Source organism: Cricetulus griseus, chromosome 4 (genome assembly GCF_003668045.3).
Source record: "Cricetulus griseus strain 17A/GY chromosome 4, alternate assembly CriGri-PICRH-1.0, whole genome shotgun sequence".
NCBI classification, from domain to species: domain Eukaryota; kingdom Metazoa; phylum Chordata; class Mammalia; order Rodentia; family Cricetidae; genus Cricetulus; species Cricetulus griseus.
Window position 1 is genome coordinate 68,186,605 of NC_048597.1, and position 24,469 is coordinate 68,211,073.

The 24,469-nt window shown below is 44.9% G+C and overlaps 1 protein-coding gene across 10 annotated transcripts in view; it reads left to right on the forward strand.

Annotated features, from left to right (window-relative positions):
- Positions 1-271: 271 nt before the first annotated feature.
- Positions 272-24,469, forward strand: part of Abcc5 (ATP binding cassette subfamily C member 5) — a 66,152-nt gene continuing 41,954 nt past the window's right edge. For 2 of the 10 annotated variants that reach the window (XM_027413067.2, XM_027413071.2), the window contains exons 1-7: positions 272-415; positions 4,946-5,126; positions 17,627-17,784; positions 17,952-18,107; positions 18,743-18,890; positions 23,353-23,586; positions 23,730-23,903. In XM_027413067.2, the coding sequence (XP_027268868.1) occupies positions 4,998-5,126; positions 17,627-17,784; positions 17,952-18,107; positions 18,743-18,890; positions 23,353-23,586; positions 23,730-23,903 (999 nt within the window). In that variant the 5' untranslated portion in view covers positions 272-415; positions 4,946-4,997. Of the gene's footprint in view, positions 416-625; positions 807-1,179; positions 1,391-4,945; positions 5,127-17,626; positions 17,785-17,951; positions 18,108-18,742; positions 18,891-21,095; positions 22,658-23,352; positions 23,587-23,729; positions 23,904-24,469 lie in introns of those variants that run through there. The other 8 variants (XM_027413069.2, XM_035444708.1, XM_035444707.1 and 5 more) reach the window with 8 other exon arrangements.

Genomic DNA, 24,469 nt, shown 5'->3' on the forward strand with positions numbered 1-24,469 from the left:
CTTGGAACCGCAGCATCTTTGAATCTCGGGCTGCCCGGGAATACAACGCCACCGGCCATCTCGACCTGCCCGCCCAGCCCCCGGGACTCAAGATTTCAGAGAAGATTCCAGACCGGGAATCAGAGGCTGGGGAGGGATGGGGGCAGCACGGGATGCGCGCGGGCACGGTGAGCAGCCTGCACCCCATCCCGGGCACCGGTGGTGCTTCTGGGAAACGTAGTCCTTTGCGGTGTGCTGCGCCGGGGGCTGCCGAATGAGGGACTACGATTCCCTTCTGTCTTGCGCAAGCTTTGTGCAGCAGCGCGCTTGCGCGGTGTGGGGACTGATGACGCTATAAAGGCTTGTTTGGCTCCGGGTCCGATGTTCGAGAGCATACCCGTGCGGTGCGCTCTCCCTTGGGGAGGCTGGAGTGCAGGTAGGTGATGGCTCTTGCCTTTCCTATGCAGTGACCGCGGCTGTCACGGGCTCACTCCGTGGGCTTCCCGGGGCGTGGTGGGCGGTGAGAAGCCTTGAGCGGGAGAAGCGGGGCCAGTGTAGCCCCGGTGTCTCGCGGTCCCCGGCTTGGGTGGCGACCTCGAGACCCGGGACCCCGGTGTTAGAGGGCAGGAGGGGAGGTTTGATAGGCGGTCGCGGTCGGCTCTACTCTCAGCACGGCCACCAGGGGGAGCTGCGCCCGCTCTGGGTGGGTCGTGTGGTCACCCGGCCCGGGCTGGCGTGGGAACGCCCTAGGGCCGGGGTGGCGGAGCTGCCCGAGAGAAGCCCCAACATCCCCGGGACTGGAGGCTCGACTGCCAGCCACCTACGACGTAAGTCATTATCTTCGCCTTTTTGCGAAATGGTGTGTGGATGTACGTGACATCAGCACGCACAGCGAATCCGTGGCAGATCCGGGATGGGAGCCCAGGTCCCCTGTCATCGGTGCCCTTTTCGCTGCTGGCACGCAGAGCTGCTAGTGCGTTTGTGTTTATCACATCTGGGTCATGTGTTTTCGCACAGATGTGGAAGTCACGATGCAGATGGGCACAGGATGATTGGGAAGTTTGAGTTCTGAAGGGAGAAATGGATAGGTTTTACTGGGGTCTCTGGAGTAAGTGAAAGGTGAGGGAGCTTGGAGGCACAGGTGGGTTCTGGGGGAGGGGCGTGGTAAGTGGGCATCCTTCAGCTTCCTTGCTTCTGTAGCTACAGGGCCTGAAGGAGCTTCCTGAGGCACTGGAAACCTCCTGATGGATGTTGTGATAACACCACTTGGAAACACCAGCCTGGCTAGTTCCAATTCTCTCTAGTCCTACGCAACGCCCCTCCCCCCTGCAGCATCGTCGCATCCCTACGCAGGGCCAATGGCTACTCCTTTATTACTGGAAAGAGAATTTTTAAGCAAAAGACTGATCAGGTGACCGCATCCTTGTCAGTTTTGAGGGGGGGGAGCACTGATGTTCGAGTCCCCACTTCCTTTATTCTTTTTAATCCTTTACCAACGCTGGCTTAGACCTAAGCATACCGGTTTTCCTAGCCCTCTGATACTTGGGGCCTTGGCTTTGGTTTTGGCATTGCTGGAGACTGAACAGAACCTCTGGCTTACATCCTTTTATCACTGGGCCCGAGTTAGCATTTTTTTTTTAAGACTTCCGGTCAACTGCAAGGGAAAAGTTCAGAAAATAAGGAAGTGAAAGCGTGTTGGTCAGGAGTGATTCATCTAGTGTAGTAATCCATCCTTAGTTGTTTGCTTCATATCCAGGCCTTGTTTCTTTTCCAAACCTACCAGTCACCTTCCTGCTGCTCCACCAGCTCCGAGCTTGTCATATCCCAGACATACAGAATATGGTTCTGTATGTTCATTGTGAAGAAACCAACTTTATGGCTACTCAGGTGTTTGCATATGCTCAGAGTGGTGCTTTTTTTTTTTTTGTTTTGTTTTGTTTTTTTTTGAAAGTCAAGCAATGGAAGTGTTCAAGATAATGGGGCACTGTTCCCCATACCTTTCATTATAGAAACTAGCTTTGTCTGAAAGGATAACAAGTCAGAATAGATCACCACAGTCCCTATCTTATCTCACCAACCACTAGGAAAACAGTTGTTTCTGTCATAACAGGACCATTTCTACCATAGTCTTCTTGTACGTTCTACAGGTTCTGCTTCATAAGCTTTGTCTGAAAGGATAACAAGTCAGGATAGGTCACCACAGTCCCTATCTTATCTCACCAACCACTAGGAAAACAGTTGTTTCTGTCATATCAGGACCATTTCTACCATAGTCTTCTTGTACGTTCTACAGGTTCTGCTTCATAATCCATGACTGAAAAAAATCTGCCTCCTGTAGGTTTTAGATACCAGAGACACCTTTCCTGTTCTTGGTGTGTTTGGTATTGTGAATGGGATCCCTTGGGCTCCTGCTCAAACTCCCTTAACCCCATCCTGCCTGCTTTTAAAGTGTCACTCATCTTCCTCTTCCAGATGCCAGTGGGGCCAGTGGCAGATGCCAGGTCTCTTTATAGCTTAGCCTTCCTGAGGCCTCTGTGACATGGGCACTATTTTTGCTTAGTAAGCTGGTTTTGTTTATAGTGTATGTAGTCATTCAACTAGGTGCTGTCCCCCTCTACCCCAAGGCAGGATTTCTCTGTGTAGCCCTGGCTGTTCTGAACTCACTCTGTAGACCAGGCTGGCCTTGAACTCACAGAGATCTGCCTGCCTCTGCCTCCCAAGTGCTGGAATTAAAGGCAAGAATCCCCACTGCTCATCATGGATGCTATTTTTATTTTATTTTATTATTTATTTATTTATTGGTTTTTCAAGACAGTGTTTCTCTGTGTAGCTTTTGAGTCTATCCTGGCATTGGCTCTGTAGACCAGGCTGAACTCACAGAGATCCGCCTGCCTCTGCCTCCGCCTCCCGAGTGCTGGGATAAAAGGCGTGCACCACCAACGCGCAGCTAGATGCTGTTTTTAAATAAACACCTTTTCTGTATCAATTTGGGATGCTTGAACCAGAATTCTAAACAGCAAAAAGTCCAGCCCTCTCTGGAGATGTAAGGAGTTTTAATTTTTTTATTTCAAGAATTAATATTTTTTCTGATAATTTAAAAACGAATAACAGGGGCTTGGGATGTAGCTTTGCTGACAGAGTGTTTACCTGGCATGTGCAGGGGTCTGGGTGTGGTCCCCAGCACCATACAAACCTGGCATAGGAGTTGATTTTATAATCTCAGCCCTCGGGATATAAAGGCAGGAAGACCGGACGTACAAGTTCATCCTTCAGTAACAGAGTTTGAGGCCATCCTGGGCTACTTGAGACCCTTCCGTCAAAAACAAATGAATTACGGTTGTCAAAATTTTGTCCTGCAAAGAGACACCACACACTCTGTAGTGACGGTCATAGCTGGGTCCATGGACTACAGTGTAACGCGGTCATACTTCCTTCAGTTATCCATGGTGTCTTCATCTCTTGTGTCCAGGAATCTGTGACCTTCTGAGAATGGGGGCACCCTTTTAGGGGGACATGCATGTGTTTAGTTTTTAAAAAGTGGCCAGAGGGCCAGTGAGCTGCTCTGCTGCCAAGCCTGAGGACTTGTGCTCCATCTGCAGAACCAGAATGGTAGAAGGAGAGAACTGACTTGCAAGCTGTCCTTTGATCTCAACGCACAGTACTGTTTCTATTCGCCCTGTCTCATATAGTAAATAAAATAAATTCAAACTTTTTTTTTAAGTGACTGGAGTTGATAGAGTGTTGACGAGAATTAGCCAGGCAGGCAGTGGTATAGAGCTGTAGAACTGGGTTTTAGGAAGAGAAAAGGTAAAATGTAAACCGGGTGGTGGTGGTGGTGGTGGCAGACAACCTTTAATCCCAGCACTTGGGAGGCAGAGGCAGACAGATCTCTGTGAGTTTGAGGCCAGCCTGAGCTGGTCTCAAAAAGAGAAACCCTGTCTCGAAAAACCAAAACAAACAAACAAACAAAAAAGAAAAGGTAAATCATGTATACGTATAGATGTGTATATGTATATATATTTATATATTTTGTTTTTGGAGGCAGGATTTTACCATGTAGACCCAGCTATCCTGGAACTTAACTCTGTAGATCAGGCTAGCCTGGAACTCAGATCTACCTGCCTCTGCTGCCTGAAAGCTGGGATTAAAAGTATGCACCACCATGCACATTTAAATTTAATTTATTGTTATTGTTTTTATTAGTTACTTTTTAGTTTTTGAGTTAGGAGCTCTGTGTAGCCCTAGCTGTCCTAGAACTCATTCTGTAGGCCAGACTGGCTTCGAACTCCAGAGACCTGGGAATTTGTGTTTAAAGTTGTTATTCTGTTTTTTTTGTTTTTTGCTGTGTAACTTCTTGGAGCTTTAAAATAACATCAATCCATTAGATAATTATAAAAATGCAGAAATGGGGTTTCCCATTGGTAGGGTAAGATTTGTAAGTTGCATCTAGGCACATTTGGTAGGAGAGAGGTCCTGGAATTTGTAATGCATGCAAGAAGTTTAAAGGCTTTCAGAACGCTTTCCCTATCATCTCAACGCCCCATTCCTCAGATTCTCTTTTACTGGTAGGCTTATTTTTTAGTTTATTTTTTCCTAGGAGTTGGGAGAAGATATATTTTTTCCCTTATTCTTCTCCTCCTCCTTTTTTTGTTTTGAGACAGGGTTTCTCTGTGTTGCCCAGCTGTCCTGGAAATCTCTCTGTAGACATGGCTGGCCTTGCATTCACAGAGATCCACTTAACTCTTCCTCCTGAGTGCCTAAAGGTGTGCACCTCTATGCTTGGTTAGGGAATTTTTCTTGACACTAGAATACTAACCCTTTTCCTTTAAAAAGCAAGGTAGTATTTGAAATAATTTGTATGGCTATAGAGGTAAGAACATGTCAATACTTTTGTCCCTTCTTCCTGTTGTGAAGCACTTCGGCCTATGCCTAAGCATGGTTGGGACATGTCTGCTTTTAATTTCAGAAATTCTGAAGTGAGAGGAAGAGTCTGAGCTCCGGTACCCCACTTGGTGAAGATGAAGGATATTGACATGGGAAAGGAGTACGTCATCCCCAGCCCCGGGTACAGAAGTGTCAGGGAGAGAAGCAGTGCACCTGGACCACACAGAGACTGTGAGAAATCCAGGTTCCAGAGAGCAAGGCCGGTTAGTGCTTCCCGCCCCAGACTCCCTTCCTCACCTGCTTGCTGGACTACCCCATGTCTCCTTTTCTGTATGGGCTTTAGGTCAATGTTAAGGCTTTATGATTCCTTAGCCCTGGAGTGTAGTTCAGTGGTAGAGGGCACTAGGCATGCATGAGGCCCTGGCTTCAGTCCCCAGCACCACAATAAAGAGCTGGTTCAGTTAATGGAATGAGAAGTTGTCTTGTACCACTCATTTGTTTCTTCCTGTAGTGTCACAGAGTGTCACTCTGTGTGTGTGTGTGTGTGTGTGTGTGTGTGTGTGTGTGTGTGTATGACAGAGAGAGAGAGAGAGAGAGAGAGAGACACGGACGGACGGACGGACGGACAGACGGACGGACAGGGTGGCCTAGCCTGGTTAGCCTGGAACTCTATATAGGAGAGCCTCCTGCTTTGTCTCCCAAGTTGCTGAGGTTAAAGGCATGTACCACCATGCCTGTCTCCCTTCTTTTTCATTGACTCCATTTTCGTACCTGTTGAAAATCCCTTGATTAAAAAGAGGAATGGAGATGTAGCTAAATGGTGGAGCACTTGCCTGGCATGTATAAAACCCTGGCTGGGTTCAACACCCATTACTGAAAAAAGAAAATAAGACAAATAGGTAGGGTGGGGGAGGGGAGGAAGCCAGAGGACGTTGGGAACTCAGCCATTCGGCTTCTTTCATGGGCTTCAGTTTGTTTTTTTCTCCTCTCTTTGTTTTTTGTGCTTTAAAAGAGGAATTATTTTGCCAGGCATGGTGTCGCATGCCTTTAATCCCAGTACTCAGAGGTAAAAAGAGGCGGATCTCCTAAGTTTGAGACTACCCTGGTCTACATAGCAAATTTCAGGCTAGCCAGGGATACAGAGAGAGATCCTATGTCCTAGTTGGGGTTATTGTTGGTGTGATGAAACACCATGACCAAAGCAAGATGGGGAGGAAAGGGTTTATGCTTTATCATGACTATTCATTTTTGAATGGAGTGAGGACAGGAACCTGGAGGGAAGAGCTGATGCAGAGGCCATGGAGGGGAGCTGCTTACTGTCTGGCTCCACATGGCTTGCTCAGCCCACTTCCTTATAGAACCCAGGACCAGCAGCCCCGGGATGGCACCACCCACCATAGGCTGGGGCCCCTCCTCCCACATTGATCTCTAATTAAAAAATGCCCTACAGCTGGCTCTTATGGAGGCATTTTTCTCATTGAAGTTTCCTCCTCTCAGATTACTTTAGCTTGTAAGTTGACATAAAACTATCTGTCTTAACAAAGCAGAACAAAAGAATCATTTGGAGATATTTGCTTAGATTTCAGAGTGGTTGGACTAGTTATTCTAGACAACTGTGGGATAATCAGTTAGTTGTGTGAGTGTGTGTGTGTGTGTGTGTGTGTGTGTGTGTGTGTGTGTGTGTGTCCTGATAAAATAAAAGCATTGTTTCTTTTCTGGACTTGCAGAAGAAGCCAGAAGTGTGGAAGGGTATCTAGGTTAAGTCAGGTTAGGTTTCTGTTCAGGCTTTTGTCACCTGAATGCTGTCAGGTCTTTGCCATGTGAGCACTTGCGGCTGTGAGCTTTGGAGCTGACACTGGTGTCTCATTAGCCTGAAGTGGCCTTGGTTGGATGACAGTTGTTGCTTCCTCTTCAGTTTTTTCTTCTAATGGGTCTCCTTTGACTCCACCGTGGTATCGAATGCCTTATCATTCAGTGTTCAGTGTTTCACGATACCAGTTTTATAACTGTGTGTCTTTATTGTCTAGCACAGTGGCTCTCAAACTTCTTAATGCTGCCACCCTTTAATACTGTTCCTCATGTTGTGGTGACTCCAACTATAAAATTGTCTTGTTGCTACTTCATAACTGTAATTTTGCTACTATTATGAACCATAATGCAAGTATTTTTGGAGATAGAGGTTTGCCCAAGGGTTCATGACTGCACACATTGAGAAAATGCTGATCTAAATCTTGTATTAATGAAACACTTATTGAATGCATGTCTAGTAGTTAAATCTAGAAAAATCTTAAGGGTACATTGGAGCAGAGCATTGAAGGATGGGGGGGCTTAGGCAGCAGAGATAAAGATCTAGAGGTCTAGAAAAAGGGCAGGGCACATTGGATTTTTGAATAACCTGCCTGTTCCATTGTGCTTTTGTGTGGTAGGATTAAGTAAGATGAGTGTGTGGTTCCTGGTATGGTCAGAGCTCAATAAGTAATTTGTCCTTAGATGAGTTATCTGTAGTGTGGGGTGTGTAAAGGGATATGATAGGGACATTTCTGCATGCCATAATAGGAAGTCTTTTTTTTTTTTTTTTTTAATGGGCATAAGGAAACCATTGGAAGTTAAAGAGATTTTAAAAATTACTAATTTTGAGATAACTGAATTTATGTACAATTATAAAAAAAAATAATGAAAACCACTACAGGATTGACAAGGATCCAGCCCACTGATTTTATGAAAAGTTTAGCAGTCTGAGTTGGGGAGATGAGATGTCAATCCTGTTGTTATATTGGACTAAAGTTATGCAAGATATTGATACTGGGGGAACCAAAAAAGCATGCAAGGGATTTTTTTTTTTTGGTGTTCTTTTTCTGTAATTTTGCATGTAAATAAATGAATAAAGTAGAGAGAATAGAGGGCAAGGCCCAAAGTTGACCCCTGGCTTTCACACCCTCAGGCATAGGTGAGTTCATCTGTGGGCACACACACAAGTTGCTATGCTCTTTCCCAGAGTGGCTATGTCACTACATACAAGTAGTCATCCAATTTTTTCTGTTTGTTCTCACACATATTGGCCAGTCTGATAGATAGATAGATGCTTCTGATACCTCATTGTGGTTTTCATTTGCATTTCCATAATGGCTACTGACCTTAAACTAAAAAAGAGATTTTAAGGTTTTATTTTGTTTTGACCCCAGTATTGAGGCTTGACACTAAGGTTTCTTGCACGCTAGGTTAAGTACTACCAATGAGCTGTTTCTTCAGCTTCTATTTGCTCTGTAGTTCAGGCAGACCTAGAATTTGCCTCCCAGGTAATGAAGGGACCAGACCCTCACCCAGCCTCCCCCTCCCCAGCTGGTTTTAGCAGCCATGACAGGCTGCAGAAAAGACATGTAGGCCTCTGACTCAGCACATGTCTGACCTTGCTGGGCCTGCCTTTAGTCACTAGGAGGTCAGATACCCTCCTTGTGGCAAGGAAGCAATCAGAAGTTAGCTGAGATTGTTGCGTACCCCTAGACACTCCCTTTACACTGCCCTAATAAGTTCTACACAAAGTTCAGACGAAGGGCGAGTTCGTGCTGTTAGTTCATTAAACAACAATAAAAGACTCTTTGCTATTGCATTGGAATGGGATCTCTTGGTGATTTTGGGGTTCAGAATTTGGGCACAACACTACCAGGTCTTGCTATCTTGTCTCTCCGTCTAGGAGTATATCATATAGCCCCAACTGGCATGCAACTTTTGATCTTCCTGTCTTAGCCTTCTAAATAATGGAATTAGAAGTGTGTGACACTTCCTTGCCTCTGAGAATCCACTTTTGTTTTCCTTTTTATTTTTTTTGAGAGAGGGTCTCATGTAGCCAAGGCCAGCCTTGAACTCACTATAAAGCTGAGGCTGGTCTTAAACTCCCAATCCTCCTGCCTCTGTTTCCTTGTGCTAGGATTTCAGATATGTGGCCAACTGCTTGCTGCCTCCTAAGAGCTGGGATTAAAGGTGTGTATCATCATGTCCAGCTGAGATGAGATTTTCAAAACTATATTTTCATTTTGGATCAGTCTTGAAATAATGTAGAAACCCCTATGAGTATAGGGAGCATCATGTGGCAGGAGCTAGGACCTGCTTCCAGACACAAGTGAGGAAGAGGGACATAGAGAGGTTGAGGGGTACGTCTGGAAGCGAGGACTGGGAACTGTCTGAGATTGGCTAAGTTTAAAATGGAAGAAAAAGGAAATCTGGAAGAAGAGAGTGAGTGTTTTGATCACTTTGGGGCCTCTTGGCTAACATCAAGTGTGAAAAAATGAGCGGTTTTTACAGGAAGCATTGGGACCCATGATGCTGATGCTCAGTCCTGTCCACAGTTTGTTGAAGTGATTGACAGGGCGTTCAATGGCTCTGCTGGGCTTTTCCTCTGTCGAGGAGAGGAACTGCAAATGAAGCCGGCTTTACTAAGTCACCGGCCATGAAGCCTTTCCTTGAACAAGATGGTTGGTAGTAGATCTGTCAAATTTCAGGAACCCTTTCTTGTTTGCCAACCTTTTTTTGTTTGTTTGTTTGTTTGTTTTTTCGAGGCAGGGTTTCTCTGTGTAGCTTTGGAGCCTATCCTGGCACTCGCTCTGTATACCAGGCTGTCTTCGAACTCACGGAGATTCGCCTGCCTCTGCCTCCCAAGTGCTGGAATTAAAGGCGTGTGCCACCAAGGCCCGGCCGGCATTTCCCAACCGTTTAAGTTTGCTATTTTCCTAATTTTCTTAACATTTTTGGCATAAAATATTTAAGAGAATACTTATTTATTAAAGTTCTACTTAGCCTTGACCTAAACAATAAAACGGTAGATTTATCCAGCTTACTTTTGCATGTACATTTATTTATTTATTGTATATAATGACTGTATAACTAGTCAGTGTCTTTAGAAGTAAGTACACTTGTCATCTAGCGCCGTCTTGGCTACCTCCAGTCAAAACCAGGATTTCCCAAATACATGTACTGTATTTGGAAACAAGCGATGTAAGCTTGTTACTGGGTAGTCAGCCTAATGACAGAGGTTTTCAGGCTTGAAATGATACTAATGTTGATAATTTCAGTTTTTAGGGAAGAGGATACATTTTAAGTAGAAAAAGAAAAGAAAAAGAAAACAAAACCCAAACCCCGAATAGCTGATGGGGCAGAGTGCAGTTTCCTGCCACATCTTGGTGCACATCAGGTCTTCGTGGTGAGAGCTCTTGGGTGCTGGTCTGTCCGCACTCATCAGAAACGCAGAGCAGTCTCTGCAAGACATGTGCATGTGATCTTGTTCCTGCTTTTGTGTTCTCGGAGTGGAGAACACTGCCTGTGAGTCAGCTCAGTTGAGGAAGAACAGCAGGATAAACATTAGTGTATTGTGTATCTGCTTTGTCTGTCACTTGTTGGTCCTGGTAAGTACACTTTCTGCCTCCCCCTCCTTTCCTTCCTGTAAGCTCTGTAAGGCTCAGGGGTCTCTTGGGTTGCTGGGAATGCATGACACAGTAGCAGCCCTTGCTTCAGATATCGGTCTCAGTGCTGGCCCCAGGCTCCCCATTGGAGATGGCCACAGTGCTGCTGCTGCTGGTAAGAGCTGCTTGGGGATTGGTTGTGTCTACAACCACAGGTCACTGATTCTCACAGGAAAGGAAAACTGGTGGAAGGAGCTTGCGGTAGGTTTTTTTGTTTTTGTTTTTGTTTTTTTTGAGACAGAGTCTCACTATGTAACCTTAGATGGCCTGGAACTTTCTCTGTAGACCAGACTGGCCTCAAACTCAGAGAGATGTGGCCTCTGCCTCTGCAGTGCTGGGAGTGAAAGGTGTGTGCCACTACATCAGACATAGCTGCCTGTTTCTCAAGTAGTTTTAAGCACCAATGTCTATTAAGGTAACTTGGGAGTTACAAACGGCCAGTGAAAACTTTTCCAATAAAGTCTTGGTTCTGTGTTTGATAGCTTCTGCTAATGCAGTCTTACATCTGATCACAAATGAAAAGGCCAGTTGTAGGATAAATGGTCCCTGTGGGACCCTGTACGCTTCAAACACAGTGATGCACAGTTCTCTTGGTACACTGACGTCCACTAACTACTAGAATTAGGCTTGTCTAGCCCTTCCTCCCTCCCCTTTAAAAGGTGGAGTTAGCTATTTAGATGTTACTAGGCTTTGATGATTCAAGACTTTTCTGGCTAGGCAAGGGCCTTTACTCCCCGTACTTGGAAGGCTTTAGTAGGAGGATAATCCCAAATTTGAGGCCAGCCTGGGCTGTGTAGTAAAAACATATTTCAAACACCAAGAAGATTATTCTCTGCATTTGTCATTCAAAGAATCAACTTGAATTTGGCAGAAATGATAGAAAAACATTGTTATGATAAATCTTTCTGCCAAAAGCCGCCTGAGCCCCACCGCCACGTGTGAGCTTTACGGCAGCCGCCCGCCTGAGTTAGGGCCCAAATGAATACACAGAAACTTGTATTAGGTTCAATGCTGCTTGGGCAATGACTAGGATTCCTCATCTGTTAGCTCAGTCTTAATTATCATAAATCTATATATTTTATAAGACTTATCTTATCGGACGCCTTATTGGCGTCCCTCCTTGCCGGTGGCTCACATCCCGCCGCTGGAGGAGGAAGGGGAAAAGAGGACACTTTCTGTTTCCTCCTTAGATATGAGTCTCCTTGCTATGTCACTTCCTGCCTGGATCACCACTTATCTACTACATTTCCCAGAATCCTCTTTGACTCCTAGTCCTGCCTAACTTGCTGCCATTGGCCAAACAGTATTTTATTAAACAAACAATAAACATACATAGTAGTACTTCCCCCATCAAAACATGATTGACAAAGTCTGTTCATGAAGGACTAAAGCAAGACCGACTTACAAATGTGTGTACTTTACAAGGTACACAGGGTAAAAGCCATACTTAGCTTCACCTCCCTGTGGGTGTGACTCAACAGGATTTATCAGCAGACCTGAGTAGACCTGGTGTTATCTTATCCATGTGGTATTTCTGGAGTTGGATGACTCACAGCAGAGCTAGCAGCTTCGCTTTGAAATATTACTTTCACCTGCCTACTGTTTGGCTTCAGTTTCTAGGACCATCGGAAGGATCTTGGGACAGTCAACAATATTGACCTTGTTACCTAATCTCAACATTAAGATATGTTTGCTTCTGGAGCAAATATTGCCAAAAGGATTTGTGTGCTGTTCTGTGTCAGAGAAATACTTACATTTGGTTTTGAGAAGTAGGTACACAATATGGGTGTTAATAAAAGCTAAAGTCATTTGGCTCTTGTAAGAATTCCATGATAGCTCAGTGATTAAAGTGCTTGCTTTGCAAGTGTGATGACCTGAGTTTGACCCCAGACTCATGTGAAAAGCCAGGTACAGCAGCATTGAGGGCTGATTGTCAAATCCCAGGTCCCAGTAAGAAACCCTATCTCAAACAATAAAAATAGTGGGTCCTGAGGTAGCTGGGATTGGCCCCTGGCTTCTACATGAAGGAAGTTCTGTTTTAGTGTTGTTGTTTTCCAAAACTAAAAACTGAAAATCTCAAAGGAACTTTCATCAAGACCAACATATACAAGTTTTAGTATCTCAGACAGTAGTTTTCAAGTGAGACTGTGTATAAAGTCTCTTGAAGAGTGTTAAAGTAGTGGGGCCTATTCTCCATCCACCAACCAGTCTCTGTGGGTGGGATGCAGGCATTGGTGGAGTTCTGAAGACTCCTGGGGGAGCTGCCCTGCGAATCCCCAGATCTCTTGGAATAAAGGCAGCTCTCAGCCCTTATGTTAGTAGTTATCAACCTGTGGGTAGCGGCTTTTTTCACAAGGGTCGAGTAACAGATATCTTGCATATATGATATTTACATTACAATTCATAACAGTAGCAAAGTTAGTTATGAAGTAGCAAAAGTTATTTTGTGGTTGGTTGGGGGTCAGCACAGCAGGAGGAACTATGGTAAAGGGTTAAGAACCACTGCCTTAAGCATTGGGCTCCAAGTAGTTCCTCATTCTGTGACTCATTGTCAGTTGGATCACTTGAAACTTAATCATAATATTAATAAACTTAAACTCAGATCTCCCAGTGTGATAGGAACTTTGAATTGCTTCCAATCAAGCTTATGCAACAACTTAAGTTCTTCCTCATTATGGGTAATTTTAGATTACAGCCTGAAGAAAAATACCTATTTTCCTATGCCGATACCATGTTCATCCTTTGGCTTTATGTATTTGTTTTTATTTATGAGTTGCACTGATAGGTGGGCATGGGAGTGTGAGCTGACATGATTTCATTTTCCCAGTTGGGCATGCTGGTCAGGAAAGTGTTGGTTTGTTCTAAAGGGGGCCGATTTCTGGTCCCTGATCATTGCAGGGCAAGCACATTGCTACTCTGTTGGCAAATTGGCAACCTAATGTGAGATGGGCAGCCCAGATAAGCTGTGGCTGTGTATGTGATAGGTTCGTGAATTATTACAAATTAATGCCCACAAGGAGGAGAAGTCTTTTGTGCCAGCGGCTCTGTGTGCGGTGGATTGACTGCTTCTTTTCCAGCTAGGCACATGAAAGCAGCTCTCCGACCTTTTGGCTGTATTTTGGCAGAGTCCAGACGTTAACTTTTGTTTTTATCTCTACAGTGTCTCTATTCCTTCATCATCATCACCTCATTAGTAAGACGATGAGTACTCACTCTCAAGTCGTGGTTGTAAAGCAGAGACAACCAGCAGCAGCGTCTTCTCCTTGCCTAGTCTTTTGGCACCTCCTTGACAGATAGAGCAGCACCTTGCCCCATTTGAGAAAGTCACTGCTACAGTGCCTGTCCATGTGGCCACTGAGACCCTTTGACACCATTGTATTCCCCGTCTCATCCCAGGAAAAGCCTTAAAAACTTAACTTCTGGCAGCTGAAGATGTGTTCAGTTGCTAGACTGCTTATGTATGTGTGAAACCCTGGGTTCCATCTCAGTACTGCATAAACCTAGGTGTAGTGGTCATGCATGCAATCCCAGCACTGGAGGTGGACATAGGAGGATCATAAGTTCAAGGACATACCAGGCTACATATTATAGATAAGGCCAGCCTGGTCTACACAGTGAGTTCAAGGACAGCTAGGGCTACGAAAAGAAATCCTGTCTTGAAAAACAAAGAAACAAACAAAAACAAAACAAAAAATTACTTCTGAAAAGGATTTAAAGCTTCATAACATAAAAAAAAAACCCCTATGACCTCATGAAACACTTTCCCGTAGATTAGTGTATACTATGTACTTTGCTAGCGGTTTAACAATCCATGGTTGTCTCAGTGCCACCAACATTGTAGAATGAGGATTTTTATTGTGGGACTACCCTGTGTATTATACGATGTCCATCCTCTTCCCTGGCCTCTGCCCAGTACAGCTAGCAGCACCTTGTCCTGGTGACAGCTACATATTTCTTCAAATATCCTCTGGCCAAAACAAAGAAAGGAAGGAAGGAAGGAAGAAAGAAGGAAGGAAAGAGCCCAAACCACCACCACCAGAATACCCTCAGTAGAAACTGTTTGCATTGCCCAGTATAGTAGCCATTAGCCACTTGTGATTCTTGAACATTTGGAACATTTCCAGTCTAAATGAGCTATGCCCCATGATTAAAATAGAAATTTTAACCACAAAAGCCAAATACCTCATTAACAAAATCTCAATAATGTTTATAGTGATTGTATGTTAGCCCATCCATCTTAGCTTTGATAAATTTTTGACTTTTGGCGTAAGTGGAAGCTATCTCCCGTCCAGCTTAAGCTACTACTTAATTTTCTCCCAGAGAGGACATTGGTGAAGGTACTGTGGGATGACCACCACGCACAGCAGTAGCTGTGGAGTGGAGCCCAGAAGATCATGAGTCCCAGAAGTCTGACCCTGAGCGTCACACTGCTGGACTGGGTTCTGCTTTGATGTGATTATGACTGTGCCTGGTCCTTCCCTTTTGGAATAAGACAGTATGTAACATATTTTTGATTTTACTGGAGCTCAGTTATGAGACCTTAGATATTTTAGAGAGATTGAACTTCTGGAGTGTTTGAATTTGTAAAGATTGTGGGACCTTTAAAATTTGAATATATTTTATATTATATTGACATTAATATGACATCTTAGGAACAGCAAAAGAAAAAAAAAAGCAGTTATGTGTTTTTCTTTTCTTTTTTTTTTTTTTTTTAAATAATCCCTGGCAGGTCGGGTGGTGGTGTCGCACGCCTTTAATCCCAGCACTTGGGAGGCAGAGGTAGGCGGATCTCTGTGAGTTAGAGACCATCCTGGTCTACAAGAGCTAGTTCCAGGACAGCCTCTAAAGCCACAGGGAAGCCCTGTCTTGAAAAACCAAAACCAAAAACAAACTAAATAGTCCCTGGCAGTTATGGTTTGACAGCAATGTGCACGGCAAGTTGACAGGGGGGCCAGTCCTGCTGGCCAGTTTTTTGTGAACTTGACATAAACTAGAGTCATTTGGGAAGAGGGAGCCTCAACTGAGTAAATTTCCTTGTGGGCAGTTCTGTGGGTCACCCTGTGGGACATTTTCTTGATTAATGGTTAATGTGGGAAGAAGGCCCAGATCACAATGTGCAGTGACATGCCTAGGCTAGTAGTCTTGAATGCTGTAAGCAAGCAGGCTGAGCAAGCTGATATCCCTGGGAGGCCTGCTCTTTTCTGAAGAGAAAGGAAGAGGAATGGATGGGGGCAGGTAGGAGAAACTGGGGGGAGGGACTAGGAGGAGAGGAAGCAGGAAGAGGAAACTGATTGGGCTGGCAAAATTAATCAGTAACTAATCAATAAAAAAGACTGCACCACACTGTATGATACCAGTCTTTAAATAGTGTTTAGGTTTGCTTTATGGCAACATGCAGTCCATGTGACAGATATTCAGTATACCTGTGAAGTGCTGTTCTAATGTCCTTTGTCTTCCAAAGCTGTGTCTGTGCAAGTAAAGCTGGTGCCTGTGACTTCATATACCTCCTGTGCAGAGACCCAGGCATACTTGGAGTCTAGGAGTATCTATCTTTGGGTTTTTTCTTCTCTGTGGTTGTATGTAGCTTAAAAGAAGAGACACAGCTGTGTCAGCACTCCTCTTTCCATTGTTCTGCGATTTTTAGACTCTAACCACAATTGTTTATGAAGACTTCATGTCAATGAACTGTTGACTCATTTGCCCGTTTTGTGCTATTATTTTCTTGAAATCCCGGCTATCTTGTCATTGACAAAAGGAAGTGTGTTTCCCAGAACTGTGTGATTTCCTGATGCTAGACATTTTACTGTCTGAGGATAGATAATTAGTCTATGAATTAAAGCTCTTAGGTTTGATCAGCACAGACTTTCAAGTTGCTCCTATGCACAGAATTCTAATACTTGAGTTGCCTCTGTAATTTTTTGGGAAAGCGGTAGCACATATAATTAGAGACTGCTTTGTGTGAGGAATGGTGCCCTAGGTTCTATACCACTTTGTCTTGATTGGGGGATCTGTTATTTGTCACTGTCTCATCACGATTGCTGGGAATACATGTGACAGTGAGTTTTCACTGCTCAGAGAGAAAAAGGAATCTAGGAAAATGGAGCTTCTACAAGGAAATCGTAAACTCTGCCCAGTGGAATAAAGGAGAACAGATGGTGTCAGGTGATGTTGGTCGCCTTAGCGACTGTGCATGAATCTACTGATATTTTAATTACCGTCTGCTGTCCCAGGGTCACTCAGGCCATGGCCTGGCAGGGCATCCTGTCCGTGGCCCCAGCTCTGCCACAGCCATGATATGTGGTTTAAATTAAGTCTCTATCATTCTATTTATCAGTAAGACTCAGGAGTCAAAGGCTGAGTTGAGAACATGCTAGCTCAGAGAGGCTGAGTAGCAACTAACTGGCTGACCTTGCTTTTTGGCCAGAGACACCTCAAGAGACACATCTCTTCCCTCGTTCTAGAACCAAGAGGGCTCAAATTATAGTCCCTGCCTTGCCTTTCTGTGCATCTTGTCTATCTAGATTTCCATCACAGTGACTATATATTTAGGACTGAGAATATTGGAGTTTCTTGGCTGGGCAATCAGCTGCTCTCCTGATGAGAGATGGAGACAGGACACCCTGGCTCTTAGGCTTAATTGGGACTGACTTTGAAATTCTGTAGTAGAAAATTTGCAATACAATTAGTAGTTATTGGTGAAAGGATTGTCTCTCAGTACATGTTGGGAAACAGAAGATCAAAAATTTGATTTTTAAAAATCATTATTTTGTGTGTGGTGCTAGGGAATTTTTCGGGGCCTTTTGTACTCTAGTGCTCCCCTGCCCCCATGCTAGGTATCAAACCCAGGCTGTCATCTATTCTAGGGAAGCATTCTACCATGAACTACATCCCTAGCTCATGATAAAAGATATGAGTGATAACAATAAAAAAAATTGAATGTATAAAACAAGGATTGAACCAAATATTAACATGTGGATTTCAGTTAATGTGTCTGCATTTGCTTGTCATTGTAACAGTTGTACCATCTAGTGGAAGATACTAATGTAGGAGGAAGAGATGGAGGAGATGGGAGATATTTGCAATCTATACTTTCTACTTAGTTCTACAAACCTAAAAATACTCAAAAACTCTGTGTGTGTGTGTGTGTGTGTGATCAAATGCTCTACAATGGGTTCTTAGCATGTAGAGTTAGTTTCTAAAATGTGTTCTGGGGGTTTCCAGTGCTGCTTGACACTGGTGTATTACGAGTTGTAGTCAGCTGGGTTTGCCTCTCTTCCATATATCTCATTGACTGTTCTTCCCACCAACAGTTAGAAAGTCAAGATGCCCTAGAAACAGCAGCCCGAGCTGAGGGCCTTCCCCTGGATGTCTCTGTGCATTCTCACCTCCAAATTCTGGATGAGGAGCATACCAAGGGAAAATACCACCATGGCCTGAGTGCCCTGAAGCCCTTCCGGACCACTTCCAAGTAAGGCTCTGTTGGCTAATGATTCATCCACAAAGCAGTAAGAGTGGGTTTGAAATTTTGGGATAAAGTGAGGACAGCTGGGGAGGTCTAGTGTTTGTCAGGAGCTATTTCACACATGCTCAGCCTGGTGTGGGCTGACACTCGTGGTTGGATTTTCCTCTCCTTAGGCACCAGCACCCAGTGGACAATGCTGGACTTTTCTCCTACATGACTTTCTCATGGCTCTCTCCTCTGGCCTATGTGGTTCACAAGAAAGGGGAGCTATTAATGGAGGATGTGTGGTCTTTGTCCAAGTATGAGTCTTCTGATGTGAACTGCAGAAGGTAGGCGTCTCTGGTCCACCCTGTATACTGGATGCTAGGCCTGAGTTAGGCGGGAGGGCCAGCTGTGTGGAGTCTGAAGTGCCATGCCCTTTAAGGCACTCGACTGAGGGTGGATAGCCTGTGGACTCTTTTCCCTCCGCCACATCTCTATTTCCCTCTAATTGTGTTTCAACCAAGGGCTTTTTCTCTCTCTCAGCCCCGCTTCTCTTCCTGAGCCTCCGGGAGATTTTGTTGCTGCCTTGTGACAGAGTACATTTTTGATGATAGTCTCATGAAAGCCTAGTTTGTAGCATTGCATTTTACCACAGGATCCTTGAGAAAGGATTGGGAGCCCTGGAGAAAGGAAGTTTTTTTTTTTTTTTTTCTTTTTCCCTACACTTTCTTCAGGGAGAGACCTTTGAGGAGTGAAGGGAAAGGCTCCTGCTCTCCTTGTTGTCTATACTTCAAACACTCCCTCTTGGGAGTAAGTGAATACAGGCCAGGAGGGAGTTTTTCTCTACAAGATGGAGGCTTCGTGCAGAACTGTATAGGAGAGATTTGTGGATGCCATGACCAAGCCTGTGAGGCAGGAAGGGGTCTAGGGTGTGTTCTTTTCCTGGGGAGATGTGTAACATAGGACCTGTGCCCTTGTTAAGACTAGAGAGACTGTGGCAAGAAGAGCTGAATGAAGCTGGGCCGGAAGCCGCCTCCCTGCGAAGGGTTGTGTGGATCTTTTGTCGCACCAGGCTCGTCCTGTCCATCGTGTGCCTGATGATCACGCAGCTGGCTGCCTTCAGTGGACCAGTAAGTTCTAACTATCCTTTCCGAACGTCTCCAGGGGCCCAGCCATGGCCAGCATTAACCCTGTTCTGTTGCAGAGGTTCTGATCGCCTTTGGGCCAGTTAGCATGCTTCTAGGGCTACCGAAGAGGGTCAGTGGATTTGGGAGTGGATGGCGGCTTGTCAGCTAGAAGGATGAGGACACAGTGCCGCAGGAGAAGAAACCACTGGCTTGTTTTCCTGGGGCTGGGTGAATCTGAACAGGTCCTCACAGCACAGGACCTGCTCGTTGGTTATGTGCTAACCGGAAGCAACAGTCTCGGACAGGACAGTGATGTCTCGGCAGTGCTGTGAGTGAGTGAGCTGAGCGTTGTGTGGCATGGGCTAGCAAGTCTGTGTTGGTGACATACCAGATGCCTGGGGGCACAGCTACCACGTGTAATGACTCTAATAAATGATCCCCGAAGAAGCTAGGGACCTATCAGAGTTTTTAAGAGTCTTTCTAGTTTTGCAGATGATGTTAACTGTGGCAAATGCTGGGTGTCAGCCGTGGTTTCCCTAGCCTATGTGGAGGCAGTGTGGGCTAAGGGGCTTTGGAGAGGCGTTTTTCAGGGCACTGTTTCTTGCATCTGCTGTGCTGCCCGACACTTGAGATTGTGATTGAATTCATTCTCTACGTATTTGCCTTGAGGCATCGGAGCAGTAGTACTGTTTAGACTGTGCGTTTTCCGTGTGTGGGTAAGCTGGAGGTTCTGGTGGGGTAAGTATGTGTCTAAGATGCATGGTGATGAGGTAAAACTAATCTACACTTTTGAGATTTTTTTTTTTTTTTTTACCCTTCTTTTTAATGTATGATCCTTAAAAAAAAAAATCAAAGTTTTGGTATTAGGTTTCTTCATTGACCAACTAACACTTCTATATAAGTTTTAAAAAAAAAGGGACCATGTAACTGAAATGTTATGTCATTAGCCAAAATGGCAAATGTTGCAGAGAGTCAGCGTCCCCCAAGAAGAGCTTCTGTCATTGTTTCACTACAGGGCTGGTGGCTGCTCTGACTCGTCACACACAGTTCTTTCGTCTAGGTGATACAGTGTTCAGAGTTTCTCAGTAAAATCCTAATGGGCTTTCTTAATTCCCTTCTTGGAAAAAAATGCCGTGGATGCCAGGGATTAAATATTTACTCCAGAAAAAGTAGTTACAAAGTGCATGCTCCCTTTGGTGTTGTGAAGATCATTCCTTGAGTGTCCATTAAGTTAATCTTTCTCTTCTGATGCAGCACACCTGGGTGCTAACCTAGAGAGTTCTTCTAGATGGCCATGGAAAGGCGAGTGCCTTTCTCTAACAGGAACACATAGACACCTCACTCTGTCTGCCCTTTTGGGAAGAGCCCTTGAAGGTTCATGGGCCTGAGAAAGCTGTGGGCTTGTCTATTGTCTCTTTTTTGTGTAAATGATGAGAAAGTATATACAATGTAGACTTCTGTTTTGGAGCCCTGATGCTGATTAAGTTCTTTTTTGACTGGAAATCAGAGAATCAGACTGGCTTAAAAAAATAAAATAAAATTAGCATTAGTGGTGAGCAAACCTCCTGTAAGTGGACATGGTCCTTTTGAGGAACATCTAGGGGTAGATTTTTGCACATTTTCTGATTGGGCATGATTTTCAGATTGGCTCGTTTTGTTCTTACCAAAATCTTAAATTATAAGCTCCAAACGTTGAACATCCCCTTAGGTCTCATTGAGCCTTGGTGGTCATATACAGAACAAATGAAACACAGTCAAGTTGTGTTTGTGTGTGTGTGTTTTTAAACTTGGTCAGTTGATGCTGACCTCAAATATAGACCAAGGTTCTGACACCACCAGCAACAGGTGCTCTCTGGTGGGTGCCTCAGGGTCATATGAGGCTAGAATGTTGCCAGACTTTGTAAGGGTACAGGCCTTACTCAAAACAAAGAACTTCTTAGACTAAGATAGTTTCAAAGGCCAGGCCTGACCTAGGATTTGTGATCGGAGAGCTAACACCTGCCCAAGAGAAGGCTGCTCTCTGCAGTGCTGTCTCTTTAGTGCTAACTGCTCCAGGCCTTGTGGGGAAAGAAAGGACAGTGAAAAGCCCGGGGAGAGGTAAGTTCCCACCCCCCAGCCTCTCCAGCCACAGCTCGATTGATGCTGTCAGGGTCTGGACTTGGGGGGAGTGTCTCTGTAGTGGGACCAGTGACAGAAGCTGTTCTTTAGAATTTTCAGGATGGCTGTATTCTGCGGTCAGAATGAGAGTCAAGCTGGGCAGGATCTCTCCAAGAGCTCAGGTAAGGTAAAGTTTATTCACTGGGAATGCTTTCCACAGCGAGACAGCTATGCTGGCCACTTCCAGTTTCCTTCCAATTAGTTTAGACTTATAAACTTAGGACTTTTTTTTTTTTTAAACCAAGTTTATTTGGATTTTTCATGAAAACCTGCTTTTCTTTCTCCCATGCAAGCTCATTTGGAATGTCATTGCCTTTTAAAACCCTGTGTTGGACATTTCTTTACCTCTCTCTCCCCCTTTGAAAGTTTTGCATAGTGTAAATATGCCTATGTCTTTTACCTCCCCTTCTCCTCCCCTCTGGGAGGGGCTGACTGCTTGCCCATTGCTGACAAGGGGCACCCTAAAGGTATGGGAAGGAAAGAGTCCTTCCAAACACCACCTGCTGGCCTTGCTTGGAGACCACTGCTGTGTGTGGGAAAGCGCTTCACCGCAGGCCAGCCTGCTGAGCTGCTTCATCAGAGGAGGGGCTTTGGCCTTGGGACCCAGTTCCACATTTTGGATGCATACTGGAAAGAAGCCAATCTTCTTGCTAGTAAATCTATGCAGTGAGGACCAAACATTGAATCTCAAAATTCTGAGGGAGGGTAGAGGTGGATTACAACAGTTCTCAGGGTCTGAAATCCCATATCTGATCAGGTTGTTTGTTCACTGGGGCTCGGCATGAACCTAAGTGTGGGGACCTCCTAGGATCAAGTAGACATTTCGGTATAAAGTTATGTTCAGGAAAATGGAAAGGATGAATTACCCCAGAATCTGGGCTCTAGAATTCAGTGTTAGGTGCTTCAGGATGATATGTCTGGCTTCTGTCCTGTGCTGTTTAGAAGCTTACAGCCCCAGCCAGGACTCCTTGCAGTAAGAACCAGGGTAGATGGGTGCGTGGGTTTAATTTCTTTTTTCCTTTAAGGTGGGCACTGGTTTGGCTTTCTTTTGTTACATAGTTTGGTTTGATTTTTGCCAACATTGGTTTTGGCTAGCAGGACTTGAAAAGACTCCGAAGGATGCCAACACCCCTGCCCCAGCTGGCCTAGAATTTTGTACTCTGTCTAGAGCAAAGTGTTGCCTTGCAGCTTGATACGCCAACAACACCTGCAGTTTCACGAAGGGTACCTTGTTAGGGACTTTTTAGGTTTTTTTTTGTTTTTTGTTTTTTTTTTTTTTTTGTTTTTTTCCTTAATCTTCTTTCTTTAGCAGCAAGGTTTTTATTGCTAGAGAATCTACTTGATTGCAGCTTCAGGATTCCCACCCGATGAAAGCTGCCAACCTGATGTACAGACTCTGGAAGCAGATACAGCTCTGTTGTGTAATTCTACTGTGTATAGTTACAAGTTGGAGGCCAATGGCCTATGTGATGGCTATCCCTGTACGACTCTGTATGTTCCCATGGATGTTCCTAATGCCCTCACTATTGTACAGTGTTTGTGAGATGCTCTTTAAAGATGGTATCTTTATAAATATATATATTTCATTTTCAATAAAAGTACATTGCTTCCCACTTCCTGGTATTTAATGCTGTTGCTGAATGTGCCTGTGTGAGTGTGTGCTCCGGCGTTTCAGGACCTCAGAGCTGGAGGTGCACTCGTGGTTCTTGGGGGCTGGCTGTCTTCCCTGCCTGCAGGTGGTGTTAGACACATGCTACCTGAGGTAACATGTTTTTGTTTTTGAGAGGGCGTGGGCGTGGGGAGGGCTGGAGGGAGGGACTCTGGAGTTTGCTAGTCTGCTTTGTTTGCTCTCTTCTGTCCTATTAAACTGCCCGTGTTTGTTTTCAGGGATGTTTTGCACTTCTCACTCTTCCCCGTACAACTGTAGGTACACTGTTCTTTCTTATCAGATGATGTAGCCACGTGTGAGAGGATACAGAGAAAGGTCTTGATGTCATTTAAAGAGATGTAGCCATGTGTGAAGATTCTGGAATAAGAATTAATTTCAGCTCATGGACAGGTTTATGTTACATTAGAAAGAGTAACGGTCATGATGGCGCCCTTGAGGAGCAAAGCAAATGATCCCTCTGTCCTGCACCTGTGGACAGGTTGCCGGTGATATTTGGTCCAACAACACAGTTTTTTCTTTATTTACATGCTGATCACTGTGCCGTGGAGCAGCCTGCTCTTTCTAACCTAACATAACACTGTGGCATTGTGTGCGGTTACTGTGGAGGATGTTGACACTGGTGTGTGTTTCTCCCTGTAGGCCTTCATGGTGAAACACCTCTTGGAGTACACCCAGGCAACAGAGTCTAACCTGCAGTACAGCTTGCTGTTAGTCGTAGGCCTCTTTCTGATAGAAGTTGTACGCTCCTGGTCACTTGCAATGACTTGGGCATTGAACTATCGAACTAGCATCCGGTTGCGGGGGGCTATCCTGACTATGGCATTCAAGAAGATCCTGAAGTTAAAGAACATTAAAGAAAAGTCTTTGGGTGAGGTGAGTTCAGAGTCTGTGCCTTTTGCCCAGAGCGAGCTCTCAGCTTGCTTTCTTGGCCTCGGTCCCTGCTGTGTCCTTGAACTTTACCTGAATGCAGTGACCCATGTCCTTCAGGCTCCCCCACTGTTTATCATATCTTACAGCTCATCAACATCTGCTCCAACGATGGGCAGAGGATGTTTGAGGCAGCCGCTGTGGGCAGCTTGCTGGCTGGAGGACCTGTTGTTGCCATCTTGGGCATGATCTATAATGTAATCATTCTAGGACCAACAGGCTTCCTGGGATCAGCCGTGTTTATCCTCTTTTATCCAGCCATGGTGAGTGAGCCTCTCTCAGCTGTGTTTTGGTCGCTTCTTCATGGGGGACAAAGAACTTGTACTGAGTCACAGAAAGCACATCCTCTGGGACTTTTCTCAGGGACGGTACCTTGTGGGAAAGACCAGTGCTAGAGGAGCTCAGTTCACAGCTCACAGTGGCAGTATCTGGACTTGAGAGGAAAGGTGTCATTTGCATAGAAGGCGGGAGTGGCGTGAAAGCAGAGTGAATCTAGGTGAACCGGAAGGTTTCATGCAGGTGAACCTGGCCTTAGGTAAAACCGAGTTACTCCATGTCCAGCTGATGCTGATGGGACTGCCCTGCTTCCACAATGGCACTCATTATCTGTGAGATCAGATCATTTAATTGCCTTCATTGCTCTACAAGGAGATGAGAATTAACTATTTTGTAGCCCAGGAAGTCCCTTTAATTAAAAAAAAAACAGTACAGCTGTGAAATCTGGTTTGTCTTAGGGGCAGGATTAGAAGCCCATTTAACTCAGACTGTTGTGAGCCAGGTCCAGTGGCGCTCCAGTCAAAGCAGGTGCCAGTTTTACAGGGCTCTGCTT